The sequence below is a fragment of the Dreissena polymorpha genome, chromosome 2 (assembly GCF_020536995.1).
Source record: "Dreissena polymorpha isolate Duluth1 chromosome 2, UMN_Dpol_1.0, whole genome shotgun sequence".
NCBI lineage: Eukaryota > Metazoa > Mollusca > Bivalvia > Myida > Dreissenidae > Dreissena > Dreissena polymorpha.
The window spans coordinates 119,032,778-119,049,274 of NC_068356.1; the positions used below are offsets into that span (position 1 = coordinate 119,032,778).

The 16,497-nt window shown below is 35.0% G+C and overlaps 1 protein-coding gene and 1 long non-coding RNA gene across 2 annotated transcripts; both read right to left on the reverse strand.

Moving 5' to 3' along the window:
• Positions 1-1,305: 1,305 nt before the first annotated feature.
• LOC127868742 (uncharacterized) lies at positions 1,306-4,429 on the reverse strand. The gene is made up of 2 exons (XR_008044232.1): positions 2,134-4,429; positions 1,306-2,021 (listed from the first exon to the last, which is right to left on the reverse strand). It is a non-coding gene; the product is annotated as an uncharacterized LOC127868742 (long non-coding RNA).
• Positions 4,430-8,213: 3,784 nt separating this feature from the next.
• Positions 8,214-16,175, reverse strand: LOC127868735 (uncharacterized). The gene is made up of 6 exons (XM_052410763.1): positions 15,963-16,175; positions 15,569-15,629; positions 14,800-14,871; positions 14,145-14,278; positions 13,256-13,358; positions 8,214-10,421 (listed from the first exon to the last, which is right to left on the reverse strand). The coding sequence occupies exons 1-6, from the start codon at positions 16,048-16,050 to the stop codon at positions 10,283-10,285; spliced, it is 597 nt and encodes a 198-aa protein (XP_052266723.1). The 5' UTR covers positions 16,051-16,175; the 3' UTR covers positions 8,214-10,282.
• Positions 16,176-16,497: the final 322 nt, after the last annotated feature.

Consider the following 16,497-nt stretch of genomic DNA (forward strand, 5'->3'; position numbering starts at 1 on the left):
TATGAGTATTCTTAAGACATCATCCGGAAACCATTTTACTGTGTCGAGTCACCGTTACCTTGACCTAGAGACCTGAAATCAATAGGGGTCATCTGCGAGTCATGATCAATGTCCCTATGAAGTTTCATGATCCTAGGCATAAGCATTCTTGAGTTATCATCCGGAAACCATTTTACTGTGTCGAGTCACCCTGACCTTTGACCTGAAATCAATAGGGGTCATCTGTGAGTCATGATCAATGTACCTATGAAGTATCATGATCCTAGGCGTAAGCGTTCTTGAGTTATCATCCAGAAAACATTTTACTGTGTCGAGTCACCCTGACCTTTGACCTAGTGACCTGAAATCAATAGGGGTCATCTGCGAGTCATGATCAATGTACCTATGAAGTTTCATGATCCTAGGCCTAATTATTCTTGAGTTATCATCAGGAAACCATTTTACTGTTTCTAGTCACTGTGACCTTGACCTAGTGACCTGAGAATTAATAGGGTGACCTGCGAGGCATGATCAATGTACGGTACATTATGTACCTATGAAGTTTGCTTATCCTAGGCGTAAGCTTTGTTGAGTTATCATCCGGAAACCATTTTACTGTGTCGAGTCAGTGACCTTGACCTTTGACCTAGCGACCTGAACCTCAATAGGGGTCATCTGCTAGTCATGATCAATGTACCTATGAAGTTTCATGATCATAGGCTAGGCATAAGCGTTCTTGAGTTATCATCCGGAAACCATTTTACTATTTCTGGTCACCGTGACCTTTGACCTAGTGACCTGAAAATCAATAGGGGTCATCTGCGAGTCATGATCAATGTACCCATGAAGTTTCATGATCCTAGGCATAAGCGTTCTTGAGTTATCATCCGAAAACCATTTTACTATTTCTGGTCACCATGACCTTGACCTTGTGACCTCAAAATCAATAGGGGTCATCTGCGAGTCATGATCAATGTACCTATGAAGTTTCATGATCCTAGGCCTAAGCGTTCTTGAGTAATCATCTGGAAACCATTTGGTGGACGGACGGACCGACGTTCAAAACAATATACCCCCTCTTCTTCTTTCTACAATCAGACGTAACACAATTTTTCTAGTATCCACCCCCCCTCACGAGACTCAAAATTGGTTAAACGGTACATAATCTTAGTAACAACAAAGTGATGAAAATACCTTCAGATTGTGACAATAACCGTTTTTATCTGGGAAAATTTATCTATTTAGCCTGAAAGTTTGTTTGTGTGTGTGGACTGGGTCAAAAGTTTAAATGGTTATGGGCATATAGAAGAAAACAAACAACTCAAATCGTTCTAAAAACCTGTATTCATTTGAAATATTTTTGTTCATAATAAAACATACAAGCACAAAATAGAGCAAAAATGTAACAAAATACACATATTTCTAAAGCACATAATTATATGTGGTAAAGCAGCACTTGAAATTTCCTTAAACAGATTTGTACACTTGGCTAGTTAAAATTACCCAAGTATTCAAACACTTGTACTACCTGGTATACAATGGAATGAAACTATTACTTAGTTATAGTAAAATAATTGAAGTTATATCAAGTTCTTGCTTTATTGCTATATTATTTGATTAATATCAACATTTCAGACATTTCGTTTCAACCATTAACAGTTGAATTTTTGATGAACTTTTGTAAAAAACTATACAACAACCTATATATTGAATACAGTAAGTTAATATCAAGTTGCTTGTAGGACAAAAGTAAATCAATAATGCAGAAAAACATTTTTTCTGAGTTTGCAAACTGTGAACTGATTTTGGGCCTATTTAATACTAAACAGGTAATATTATTCAATCTCAAATTGTGAAGCCGGTTTGGGCCTATATAATTGTTGACAGGAAGTGTGACTCAATCTCATAATGTGAAGTGGGATTGGGCCTATTTTAATCTTAATAGGAAGTTTGACTCAATCTAAAATTGTGAAGTGGGATTGGGCCTATTTAATTCTTGACAGAAGTGTGACTCTATCTCAAATTGTGAAGTGGGATTCAACCTATTTAATTCTTGACAGAAGTGTGACTCTATCTCAAATTGTGAAGTGGGATTCAACCTATTTAATTCTTGACAGAAGTGTGACTATCTCAAATTGTGAAGTGGGATTCAACCTATTTAATTCTTGACAGGAAGTGTGTCTCAATATCAAATTTTGAAGTGGGATTTCGCCTATTTAATTCTTGACAGAAAATGTGACTCAATATTTAATTGTGAAATGGGAATGGGCCTATTAGATTCTTGACAGAGAGTGTGATTATCCAATTGTAATGTCGGATTGGGCCTATTAAATTCTTGACAGATAGTGTGACTCAATATCAAATTGCAGTGTGGGATTGGGCCTATTTAATTCTTGACATGAAGTTAAACTCAATTTCAAATTGTCAAAGGGGATTCAATCTATTTAATTCTTGACAGATATTGTGACTCAATCTCAAATAACGAAGTGGGATTGGGCCTATTACATTCTTGACAGGAAGTGTGACTCAAAATTAAAATGTGAAGTGAGATTTGGCCCATTTAATTCTTGAAAGGAATTGTGATACAACATCAAATTGTAAAGTATGATTTGGCCTATTTAATTCTTGACGGAATTGTGACTCAACATTAAATTGTTAAGTGGGATTAAGCCTATAAAATTCTTGACAGGAAGTGTGATACAACATCAAATTGTGAAACATCTGTGCATTTTATTACGGGTAAACTTTCAAGTGAATAGGATGTATACAGATATGTGCAGTTTAAAAATTAGAATATGTCACTGTGATGAATACCGGCCAACACTGCATATTGTAAAATGTAGCAAGTTGTAACTATGAAAAATGTGACCCAAAATGGCTAGTTCTGATACAACAGAAATACAACATTATGTACCAAACATTAAATCATTGGGCCTTGTGTTTTCAGAAGAAAAGTGATGTTGCTCTATACCTGTATATAAACTATTTGACCACTTGGTGTGGACATATTTTGCCCCAGTCAGGGCTCGCGCTGTCGTTCGCCACTTGAGCCATTTGCGAAAATATTGAGAATTTGGCTCAAGAAAAATCCGATTTGCGAAAATGCTAAAATCTCGTAAAATTTCATTGAAAACAGCCGACATTTTAACCCGAAACTGGTTTTCTATATTTTTCTCTTTGTTTCAATGAAAGTATTCGCAATTTGAACAGTGAACGAAAACCGGTTTGCACCTGTATCGAGACATCGCTTAACCTTATTGTTATTGAAGTGCACATGGTAGCTGGCCAATCAAAACTGAGCTGGCTTACACATGAAATGCCGTTGTTAAATGAAACGTAAAAATGGGTGGAGCTATGAATACACAGTTAATATTGTCGTCTGCAAACAAAATAGCGGATGGTCGCAAATGTCGTATTATAAGATTAAAAATGAAAATAAGCGTGACAATAAATGAATTATTTCCAAGCTGACTATCGATCTAAATTAAAGAGTAATAATTAAATAATTAGTTCTGTGTCGTTGATGTTACAACTTTCTGCCGATTTTCGATTGAAATGAAAAGGTGTTAATTAATTAATTTGATCGTTTTACTCACACACTATGATAACTAACAGCGGCGTATTTTAATCAAAGGAAAACGTGAAAAACACACGCGGTTTAATTGCAATTAAAATTTTATTAAAGTTACGAATTTTGTAACGCATAGGAAGACTAATTCATGTCGTCTACTATATAAATGGAAGTAACAACTTTGTCCGTACAGTCGCTAACATGACTTCTTTAACCTTAAATCGTCCTTTGGACGAAAATGAGTCTGAACAAACAAACAAAATAATTAAAACACAAAAAACTAGAGCTTTCCAAGAGTCATGGAAAGTTGATAATAATTGGCTTTGCTTTGAGAATGAATAAAAATTAATGTACTGTAACCTATGCATTAAGGTGCAGAATTCCAACACGTTCACTGTAGGTTGCAATATCCTGAAAAAAGACTCGGTGACGAAACATGCAAAGTCTAAAGGTAAGATTTTGAAGATGAGAGGAATTTTTATTTGAAATTACTTTGAAATGCTATAGTCTAACTATATGTATATATGCAGATTGACTATGTATTTATTTATTTTTATTTTCAGATCACACTCATGCCGTCGATGCCAGCAAGCAGTAAAGCAGCAAAACAATGTATTTTGTGAATGAAATGTATGCTTGTATTTTACGTGCCATTCATCATGTTGTTAAAAATGCAAAAATGCGCTGTATTAAAATATATCTATTACGATGAAAATTGTGATGTGATGTATATTATGATATGTGACATGTGCTTGTTGTCATTAAAAGAAATATGAAAAATCTATAGTATATATTGTTATTTGAAACAAACGAAAACTGGTTGGCAATAGGCCCAAAACGCACCACAGACAATCTAGGATCCAAAAAATTTCTGGGGGGGGGGGGGGGGGCATACTTCACACAATGTACACCACAGCACATCCTTTAAATTGTTTGACTATAGATAATCTGAATTATCACTGTTTTTTTTATGCTAATAAGTGTTTGTTTTTTCTCAATACATGAACAATTCAAAATCAATAATAAAATGTTGATTACATTAAAAAAAACTGTCAATTCACATCAGTGTCTTTGTTTATCAAAGTGCATGATGCAGAAATAGCATATTAGTTGATACCAGGTTCAATTGTCCCACTACATTATTTATTTTATACTGATATAAATACTCGAACATATGTTAAGGAAAAAACTACTTAACATACCTTGTATTATGTAAAACAATAACACTATGCAACAGGATAGTGGATTCGCAACAATACTTAAAACAGTAATAACTAGAAATGGCGCGGCAGAGGCCGACGCGTATCCCCACGCCGCATGTTTGACCCAGGGGCGCCCCAGGGTTGGTAATGGGGCCATGCATAGTTGAGATTGTCCGTATTGTCATAAGAGAAGTTCAGTATCAATTAGAAGTGAATCGGTGTAGAAATGAAGAAATTATTGTAAAAGGCCATTTTGGGTGGGTGTGGCCTATGTGGGCGGGGCGCCCCAGGGTTAGTAATGGGGCCATGCATAGTTGAGATTAACCATATTGTCATAAGAATGGTTCAGTATCAATTTGAAGTGAATCTGTGTAGAAATGAAGAAGTTATAGTTAAAGGCAATTTTGGGTGGGCATGGCCTATGTGGGCGGGGCGCCTCAGGGTTGGTAATGGGGCCATGCATAGCTGAGATTGACCATATTGTCATAAGAGAGGTTCAGTATCAATTTGAAGTGAATTGGTGTATAAATGAAGAAATTATAGTAAAAGGCAATTTTGGGTGGGCGTGGCCTATGTGGGCAGGGCGCCCCAGGGTTGGTAATGGGGCCATGCATAGTTGAGATTGACCGTATTGTCATAAGAGATTCAGTATCAATTTGAAGACAATCGGTGTAGAAATGAAGAAATTATAGTAAAAGGCACTTTTAGGTGGGCGTGGCCTATGTGGGCATGGCCTATGATGGCGGACGCCCCAGGGTTGGTAATGGAGCCATGCATAGCTGAGATTGACCGTATTGTCATAAGAGAGGTTCAGTATCAATTTGAAGTGAATCAGTGTAGAAATGAAGAAATTATAGTAAAAGGCAATTTTGGGTGGGCGTGGCCGTTGTGGGCGTGGCCTATGTGGGTAGGGTGCCCTAGGGTTGGTAATGGGGCTATGCATAGCTGAGATTGACCGTATTGTCATAAGAGAGGTTCAGTATCAATTAGAAGTGAATCAGTGTAGAAATGAAGAAATTATAGTAAAAGGCAGTTTTGGGTGGGCGTGGCCTATGTGGCCGGGGCGCCCCAGGGTTGGTAATGGGGCCATGCATAGTTGAGATTGACCGTATTGATAAGAGAGGCTCAGTATCAATTTGAAGTAAATCGGTGCAGAAATGAAGAAGTTAATGTAGAATAACATAAAAAATGAGTGAAAATCTCTGACCCGGCCCCGCCCCAACCCCCATAACTTTTGACCAAGGGGTCACTATCACCGTCGCACATATGCTCATAGCTACCATGTATGTAAGTTTCAAGGTTCTAGTGCTAATACTGTAGGAGGATAAGGTGGCCGGGACGGATGGACAGACGCACATCACCACAATATCCCCACTTTTTCTCCGAAACGTGGGGATAACAAGACTATTGCCAAGCAATATATTACCCTTCGCTCCACCATTGTCAGAAATTCCACCGTTTTTCAGAATTTTGTTGTTGCCATAGAAACCAGAATTTTTGACGTAAAAACAAAATGAAATGACGTGCATAATGTCCATATTGCCATCTATCCATGTTTTAAGTTTCATGAAAAAATATTAAGAACTTTAAAAAGATATCGCAGGATCCAGAAAACCACCATTTTCAGCAGTATTTCTAGTCTATTTGTTGCCATAGCAACCAGAATTTTTGACGTAAGAACAAAATGAAATGACGACACATGCATAATGTCCATATGTCGCAGGATCCAGAAAAGTGTGACTGACAGACTGACAGACAGACTGATTGACAGACAGAGCGCAAACAATAAGTCCTCTCCGGTGAAACCGGTAGGGGACAATAACATAATTGACGAACAAACATTATAACATTTAATACATGTTGAAAATGATCAGAAGTGATACTGCTCTTCATAAGATGAAACATGCTCTTATGTGCTAAAAAATGGAAAATACTGTGCTGCTAAAAACTGTAAAACTGCCATCAAAGGCTCTCAAAGGTCTATGGACAATCAAGTTCATAAATTTATAGAAGTAAATGAAAAATTCAAACAAGCAGTATAAAAGAAGACGTTGTTTCAATAAATTTATCATATTAAAATATTGTCTTTAACAATGAGTAAAGTGCAATATCAAAGTGCTAAATATTAACAGTATTACTATTCTTTTATTGCAATTCTTTGTAAGAACAAGATGCTTTCCAAATGATTCAGTGCATGGTACTGTACATGTAAATGGTTTGCATGGCGAACATCTGACAATATATTACTTCGTTCAGTAAATAAATTGACTTAAAACAATTTGTTCAACTTTGAGCATTCCAATGTATACATCAATAATTAAAATCAATAATGAAAACAACATAAGCAAACTGGCATTTGCAATTTTTCTAGTTATTAGACAGACAAGACACAGATTCCCTAACCTTTGACCCATAATTGTGACCTTGACCTTTAAGGTAGGGAGACAGGTGTAACACATGACACACGTGAGGCAAGTTATTTTTAAATACATCGAAGTTAGGTAGATAGATGGGAGTTACACGCAACATGATGTCTTATGATGGTTTACATTATTGCCAGAATTTATGAAATCCATCAGTACATGGAAAAGGTATGGATGAGACAGGAATTTTCAAAAGATTTTAATGCCTAATCTAACCATAAAAGTCAAAATGTGATCTTGATCTTTATCATAGGGAGACAGGTGTTACACAGGACATGTCGTATTATGATGGTTTACATGCGTGCAAAGTTATTTACAAATCCATCAATGTATGGCAAAGCTATGGCTGAGACAAAACAAAATTCAGCAGTGTTAAGGCAAAATTTGACCTTGACCTTTAACCTCGGGGGACTTATATTACATGCAACATGTAGTTTTATCAATTTTTAAATTGAGCAAAGTTAAAGATACATGTACATCAATATACAGCAAAGTTATGGTGGGACAGGAATATTCAGTCTAACATCTGGACACTCACACACGTAGACTGCCATAATCCTCCTTTTTCAAAAGCTGCATAAACAATTTGAACAGAATTGTGCAAAACTAGCAAAACACATCTTACAAACCATATTTTCATATATAGAATGTACTTATTAAACAAGAGCTGCCAGAGGACAGGGCGCTCGACTATTCGAGTGCTTGACAGTATAACGAAAGCCATCATGGGGTAATTGTTCAAATTAATCAATAAGGTCAAGGTAATAGTTCAGGTATATTTTCCACAATCTATTGAACATTTGTAAAGACATAAAACAAAATAAATAGATTTGATTTCAAGTTTGACAGCAATAGCTTGGGTGGAAAGTAAATAAATAAAAAAGGGAAAAAAAATTGGGGGGGGGGGTAGGGGGGTTGAGAGGGGGGTATAATGTGGGGTGTGGTCATTTATTAGATGATCTTTCAAAAATAAAAATAGCAAAAATATTTTATTTTATTTTTTTGAGAGGGAGGGGGGGGGGGGGGGGGGGGCAGGGATTCTGGGTTGGGGCGTAGGGTATTGTTGAGGTGGAATCCATTGTGGTATTCAGGTAAGTGTTATTTTGTCAAAGTACATGTATTAATAAAATCTGATCATAAATAAAGAAGTTATGGCAATGTAACTAAAGTAATATGCATATTGTAAATGGAAACAGGGCCATAATTCTTACAAAATGCTTGATACAGTTGTCTTGTTTATAGATTGGGTTCATGTTAGTAAAGAAGTTTGAAAAATATGAAAGCAATATGTCAAGGGACATTGAAAATATTTGAGGTGGTACGCAAACTTTAACATAGATTTATCAAAAATATGCATATTCTAAGTGAAAAAAGGGCTATAATTCTAACAAAATGCTTGATATAGTCGTCTGCTCTTGTTAATAGCTTGGGGTCATGTTGGTAAAGAAGTATGCAAATTATGAAAGCAATATGTCAAGGAACATTGAAAATATTTGGGGTTGTACGCAAACTTTAACATTTGCACACTAACGCTAACGGGAACCCCAACACCGGGTTGAGTAGGGTAGCTCCACTATATATATTTCATATATAAAAGTTGAGCTAAAAATACACTTGGAGATTCATGCATTAGAGAAATAAATGAATAAACATTGTAAGACAACAAAAACCAGATTCTTTTGTGAAAGTACAATAAACAGATCTCTTCTAGTATAAAAGTGTAACTTTAAAATGAACACAAATAATTATGCCAGTGTTCTAATTCTATATTGCAATAACAACAATAAATTAAGCACTTTACAAACAAATATGCTAATATCTACTGAAGATTTAATATACCAAAGCAATTTATGAATAACTTACAGTGTTCCCAACAAGATTGTATGTAAAAAGGTAAGGTACTTGGCGGTAATTTCTATTCATTTACAATTAAATTGCTACAATTTACAAACAAAGACAATAACATGCATCATGGTGATTAAAAATTTAAGCGCAAAACCAGAAAAACACAGAGTTATGTAAGTGGGTAAAGAATATCCAATGAAACCTTCTCAGTGACACAGATACTTTTCTCTTTCAAGATAAACACACCAATTACTATTCTAATTTGAAATAAAGAACGTTGAAGGCACACATGCGAGGCACTCAACAACCATCAAACAACTAAATAAATAAATAGGAAACACTGATAAAAAAGACATCAACACAATTAGGTTGTAATAATTCATAAATATGATTCCAGAAAATTTTCTAAGTAATCACATGAAGCATGTTGGAGTGTTGTTTAATCCTGAAAGGTCTTAGACTCCCAATAACATTAAGTGTGATTTTTTATTGAATTATTACTGTACATGTATCTCAATGCATTTTAATGTATGTAATACTAAAAAACACATTGGTGTTCTTCAGCTTTAAGGAAACTATATGATCAAACTTGAGCTACCGTATTCTTTTAAAATAAGAATGACAATAAATTATGTATCCATCATAAACCAATCTATGTTAAAAACAAGGGACAAAATTGTTACAAAACCAGGTTTTAAATTTGAAAAAAAATATCTGATAAAGGGAGACAACTCAAACTGAACTGATTGTTTATTATTACCCCCTTTGTTTCAAAATAAATCTATATTTAGTAGTGGCGACCTTGACCTTGGAGATATTGACGTAATTCTTTCGTGCGACACACCATCTCATGATGGTGAACAAATGTGCCAAAGATTTTAAAATCTCACAATCAACGACAAAGTTATGGCCCAGACAAGCTTGTTCCCCCCACCCGCCAGCCCGCCCACCGACATTTGCCAATCTAATAACCAGTTTTTTCCTTCGGAAAACCTGGTTAACAAGTCTTCAAACAAAGTAAAAAAGTTTAGTTTTGAACTCTAAATGATGATATTGGTACAAGTTTCTTAAAAAATACAACCAATAAATTAAAATTACCAGGTAGAGTAGATCAGCTACATTATATATGTTGTCACACTATATGCTGCTGGGTCATGCGTTTTAATCTTCAGGCAGTAATCACATCACCGGGATGAACTTTCAAAGCTCCCGCTCACATCTGACATTTCTTTCTCTTGCTTGACACCCAGTCTTGACTTCAATCAGACCTCGAGAATTTCCTGTTGGTCTCCAATGTCATTGTCCATTGATATTGATATAGTGCCAGGATTAGTTATCACACCACCAGCATCGTCATCATCATCGTCGTCTAAATCAACTTCTTCATGAACTTCTTCAAATCTGAAGACAACATTCCGAGCAAATAACCAGAGCAAATAAAGTCGATAAAAGATTACAGATTAGGTTTCACACTACCTTTCACGTAATTAGAACATAACTCCCAGATAAGTTTTATTTCAATATCAACAAGGGCTGTTTGTAAAACATACATGCCCCCTATATGGGCTGTCAGTTGTAGTGGCAGCCATTGTGTGAATACGGTTTTTGTCACCGTGACCTTGACCTTTGACATAGTGACCTGAAAATCAGTAGGGGTCATCTGCCAGTGATGATCAATGTACCTATGAAGTTTCATGATCTTAGGCCTAATTATTCTTGAGTTATCATCAGGAAACCATTTTACTGTTTTGAGTCACTGTGATCTTGACCTTTGACTAAGTGACCTTAAAATTAATAGGGGTCATCTGCCAGTCATGATCAATGTACCTATGAAGTTTCATGATCCTAGGCGTAAGCATTCTTGAGTTATCATCTGGAAACCATTTTACTATTTCGAGTCACTGTGACCTTGACCTTTGACCTGAAAATCAATAGGGGTCATCTGCCAGTCATTTTCAATGTACCTATGAAGTTTCATGATCCTAGGCGTAAGCATTCTTGAGTTATCATCCGGAAATCATTTTACTGTTTCAAGTAACTTGTGACCTTGACCTTTGACCTAGTGACCTGAAAATCAATAGGGGTCATCTGCCAGTCATGATCAATGTTCCTATGAAGTTTCATGATCCTAGGCGTAAGCATTCTTAAGTTATCATCCGCAAACCATTTTACTGTTTCGAGTCACTGTGACCTTGACCTTTGACCTAGTGACCTGAAAATCAATAGGGGTCATCTGCCAGTCATGATCAATGTACCTATGAAGTTTCATGATCCTAGGCGTAAGCATTCTTGAGTTATCATCCGGAAACCATTTTACTATTCAGAACCACTGTGACCTTGACCTTTGACCTTGTGACCTGAAAATCTATAGGGGTCATCTGCCAGTGATGATCAATCTACCTATGAAGTTTCATGATCCTAGGCCTAAGAATTCTTGAGTTATCATCCGGAAACCATTTTAATATTTCGAGTCACTGTGACCTTGACCTTTGACCTAGTGACCTGAAAATCTATAGCAATCATCTGCCAGTCATGATCAATCTACCTATGAAGTTTCATGATCCTAGGCCTAAGCATTCTTGAGTTATCATCCGGAAACAATTTTACTATTTGAGTCACTGTGACCTTGACCTTTGACCTAGTGACCTGAAAATCAATAGGGGTCATCTGCCAGTCATGATCAATCTACCTATGAAGTTTCGTGATCCTAGGCCTAAGCGTTCTTGAGTTATCATCCGGAAACCATTTTACTATTTCGAGTCACTGTGACCTTGACCTTTGATCTAGTGACCTGAAAATCAATAGGGGTCATCTGCCAGTCATGATCAATGTACCTATGAAGTTTCATGATCCTAGGCCTAAGCTTTCTTGAGTTATCATCCGGAAACCATCTGGTGGACGGACGGACAAACCGACCTACCGACGGACCGACAAGAGCAAAACAATATACCCCCTCTTCTTCGAAGGGGGGCATAATAAATAATACTCATGAAATAAATGTTCATGCACACACGGCACTTGAAATACAAATTATGATGAAATATTGATGTCAACTTGCAAAACAAATGGGCTATTGAGTGATCTATTGATTGTGTCTTATGTAACACGAATTCCTTTCTGATGCAACATGCATGTGATAGCAAGTGGGAGTTAGAATTACAGTAAGGGGGCGGATGACATAATGGGCACAGTGTCGAGATTGAGAGCAATGTAAAGAAGCTGCAAGAGGGTAGATACAGTGATTTTTTTTGCTTTAATTTGTTACAGCCTGTGCCTTTTGAATTGGGAAAAATTAGCGCGATAAACCGTGAAATTGGGAAAAATAGCGCGATAAACCATGAAATTGGGAAAAATTAAGCATTATAAATAGGATTATAAGTAACAGAAGTGATATTGTTTTTAAGTGCATGTTCAGGGAGTTTTCTAGAAAAGGAGTCTGGTCAAATTGGGATTTTTTTAAATCAATAAAAGTGGCAAGTTTGGGAATGATTTATGGACAAAAATGACTAAATTCAAGTTATATATTTTGTAAGATGTTTAAAAAATAAAGTTGAGACCTAGATTTATGAAATCATAATTAAGTTATATGAGACTTCTTTCTAAAAAAAAAAAAAATAATAAAAATAAATTTTTTTTTTTTTTTTTTTTTTGGAAGTTGGGCTTTTTTTGGGAAATTTTGGTCAGATTTTTGGGAAAAAACGTGTTTTTTTGCGATTGGGAAGCGGCTGAAAATCGGCTGTAAATTTGAGCAAAAAAAATCACTGGGATAGGAATACTTCAGCAACATGAGAATGTCATAGAAACTGGACATGAACAAGAGTTACTCTGAAAATAACTGCAAAATTATAACATTGTTTTAATGATGAATCCTCAGTCAAAAACTTTACAATATTACGATTTAGAATATGAATAAACTGTTAGATACTGTACAACAAAGACAATATAAATAAAATTAAATTAAAACTGTGTAAGTATATTGAGTTTCACAGCATTTTCCCTAAATGTTGTAAATCTTATTACCAGTAATTATAAACATTAATTTACAGACAAATATGGAAAAAAATTACTACATGTTTCTAAGTACTAGTATGGTTACGAGGTACCTCAAAATTTCAGCTTACTAAACAATGTCATATCAATATGACAATGAATATGATAGAATTACCATCATGATTTGTGTCATATACAAGTTCTGTTTGTCCTCTTATTCAAGCAACATTTGACATTATACTCACTTATCATATGAAGGTGTTTGTGCTAAAGTCTTTCTTTCATTGTCTGCTCTCGTCTTAAAAGTTTTTAGTAAATAAAGAACGCTGCTGAATATTAACATAATTCCTGAAAAACAAGAAGAAAAAATTACCATTTGTTACAAGAATAAGCAATAAATGTTAACGATTCATTATTAGAAATTACCATAATATGAAATGCATAATTACAATTACAACATTTCTGGGTTATTTTTATTTTTCAAATTTAAAATCATAAATATCATACTCATACTCCAACAGTTACTACATAATGTAGTTTTAGGTAATAGCGTTTGAGCAAGACATTTGCTCACAGGGCAGGCACTGATATGCCACCAAATTCCACTTACCGGTGTGTCTCTAAACTCTAACATCACACAAAAGAATATTTGTTACAGCCAATTTTGACTTTTGACCTCTAAATGTGATCTTAACCTTTAAGGCAATGCGCCAGGTTATACATGCGACACTCCCCTCTCCTCGTGGTAGCTATTTTGATACATTTAATATATTTTAAAATTGCATGATGACAAGGTTACAGTCTGAACAAGCTGTTTCATGGCCAAGTTTGAACTTTGACCTTTAATTGAGACATTGACCTCTCATATAGGCAGACAGGTTTCAAAAACAAAATTCAGTTTCCTCATGGAGGACATTACTGATAAAAAAAATTAAATAGCAAGACGAATGACCAAGTTTAAGTCCAAAAAAGGAGTTTTATAGCCCAATTTGACCTTTCAACTATAAGTTTGACCTTGACTTTGAGGTAGGGAAACAAGTGTTACATGCAACATGTCTTATTATGATGCATTGTATTTCTGTCAAATTATTTTAATATCCATCAGTATTGTGTCAAAGTATGGATGAGATTTACCGACTATAACTGCAAGCCTAACTTCCCCAGGCTGCACAAAGCATGGCACGGCCAGAACTAGGTAAAGTGTGGCCTTTTTCCAGTCGTCAAGCCATAAAACACAGTCCCAACATCTACGACATGCAGTATCTACACTGTAAGAGAATAGACAAAGCTTTTTTCCATATTTCAAATGTCAATTTTTAAATTAAAAACTAAAATACTTGCTTATTGTTTGTTTTCTAGAACAGTACATTGTCAAATAAACTATGGTAAGCATACAAATCTGGTCATGCTGGTAAAATGACTTAAATAAATAGTGTTTTTTTCAGAATGTAACCATACATAACAATCCTTTTTGTATTTGGAAAATAAGTTTAACTGCTAGAATAATATACCATATTGACAATATGTTATTAAAATGTCACAGCATACTAATTTTTGCTGATACATACATTGTCTTCTCGCTAACAATATGCCCAACAACCCAGGGCTGGTGAAATGATATTCCAGCTACAAGTAATTAATGATTTGTATAGTCACACTATTGCATTTTTTATCTGGTCCTATGAAAGAATAATGATATTTGTAGTGATTTAAATATATAAGTGTGAAGACCATATACCGGTACATACATGAAGACCATATACCGGTACATACAGAACCACTACCTTACCTACAACACAGCTGTACACAATAGTTTATTCCAAACACAACTTCAAGTGGTGTCAATACAACAGCAATTGCTCTAAAAAAGAGAAAGCATGCTATAAACATTAAAATTTGTATATGCTAACATTAAAATTTGTCTACAACAGTTTTTTCTTATATAAAATTGTTTATTGAAAAGACAGTAGATCTATATATTAGTATTACCAATGTACCAGGTTCAATCCACAGGTATTGGGCGTTTGGCCAAGTCACTTTAACACTATCAATATGTCATAAAACAACTTTTTTCATAAAAAAATATATATAAATCTGATATATAATATATATATATATATGTTATAACAGATTTTTTTATTGATTTTTTTTTATGAAAAAAGTTGTTTTATGACATATTGGTAGTGTTAAAGTGACTTGGCCACACGCCCAATACTTGTGGTTCAATCAAGAAATAAATTAGCACAAAGGTAAGCCCTTTTTCAGGTTAAGAATGGACAAATACTCAATTGATTTCACTTACTTTACCTTTGACCTTTAATTGTGACTTTGAACTTGCAACTTGATTAAAGTGGATGTGACCCCTGGTTAGGCTATTATGAAGACAGTGGCATAATTCTAACATATCTTGCCACGGAAGTCTTTATAAAACATTTCACACAACCACAAAGGTGTGTCCAATTTGTAGCGAAATGTTAAGCAGATACAAGAGTCTTAACATTCAACCCTTGACAGGTGTATATAATGATTAATGTAGTAGTGAAAGAAATATAACTCACAAAAGTACATATCCTAAGTAATGTCCATAGTATAACACTTCCGCAGCAACACCCCAACATGCTGAAATTAATAAATTACACGTTAATATTAAACTCAAATACTAAAACATAGCACCACATGGGTATAATATTTGTATGCAATGTGTTAGGTTGCTTGTGAATTTACGTGTCGAAAAAATAATAAAGGTTTTGACAGAGAATTGTTTTTAACCATTAAATAAGCAAGACCATCCATGCTACTTTGAATAATAATTTCATTCATACTTCTATAAATAGTTTTCTTTTAAATCATATTTCTATTTTTATTCCAGGCCTTTTGGGTCGAAATATATAGGGGTCGAATTATGTGACAGAGCACTGTTACTACTGTACAAATCTGAAACCGCGTGCTTACCAACAACTGCAGATAGACCAGCTATTCGTGTGATCCATACCAAAACGTCACCGAGAAAACTTGAACACACCTTAGAACATAATCCCATTTTAAAAATATTTATTAAATTAAACGGTATTCTTTTATTTACATGGCATCGCGTGTTTTCAACACCAGCACTTTTACTTTAACCACACGTGTTTTCATTGGTTGACCGACATCTTTCGATATCAACACAGCTCTATATTTATAGTTGTCGACTCACAGTGACTTCCCTTCATGCAGTTATCTCTCTTTGACCAAGTTCAGTATGCGTTGTCTCCACAACAAAAAAGACAAAAGGTAAAAAAAATGTCATAGAAGTAAAAAGAAAAATCTCTTTTAAAGGGGCCTTTTCACAGATTTTGGCATGCTTTGAAGTTTGTCATTAAATGCTTTATATTGATAAATGTAAATATTGGGTACAAAAAGCTCAGGACAGAAAAAATCTAGAATAAAATTAACAAGAAATATCTTTAAAAAAAGATATACGGCGTTGATTGTGGTCGATGTTTAT

Excerpts from the sequence above, each read along its gene's own strand:
- LOC127868735 (XM_052410763.1), bottom strand. The coding sequence starts at position 16,050 with ATGGGATTATGTTCTAAGGTGTGTTCAAGTTTTCTCGGTGACGTTTTG. Across the intron at positions 15,630-15,962 it reads TGGTCTATCTGCAGTTGTTG|CATGTTGGGGTGTTGCTGCG; the intron begins GTAAGCACGCGG and ends TATTAATTTCAG. Across the intron at positions 14,279-14,799 it reads TGTGTACAGCTGTGTTGTAG|TGTAGATACTGCATGTCGTA; the intron begins GTAAGGTAGTGG and ends ATTCTCTTACAG.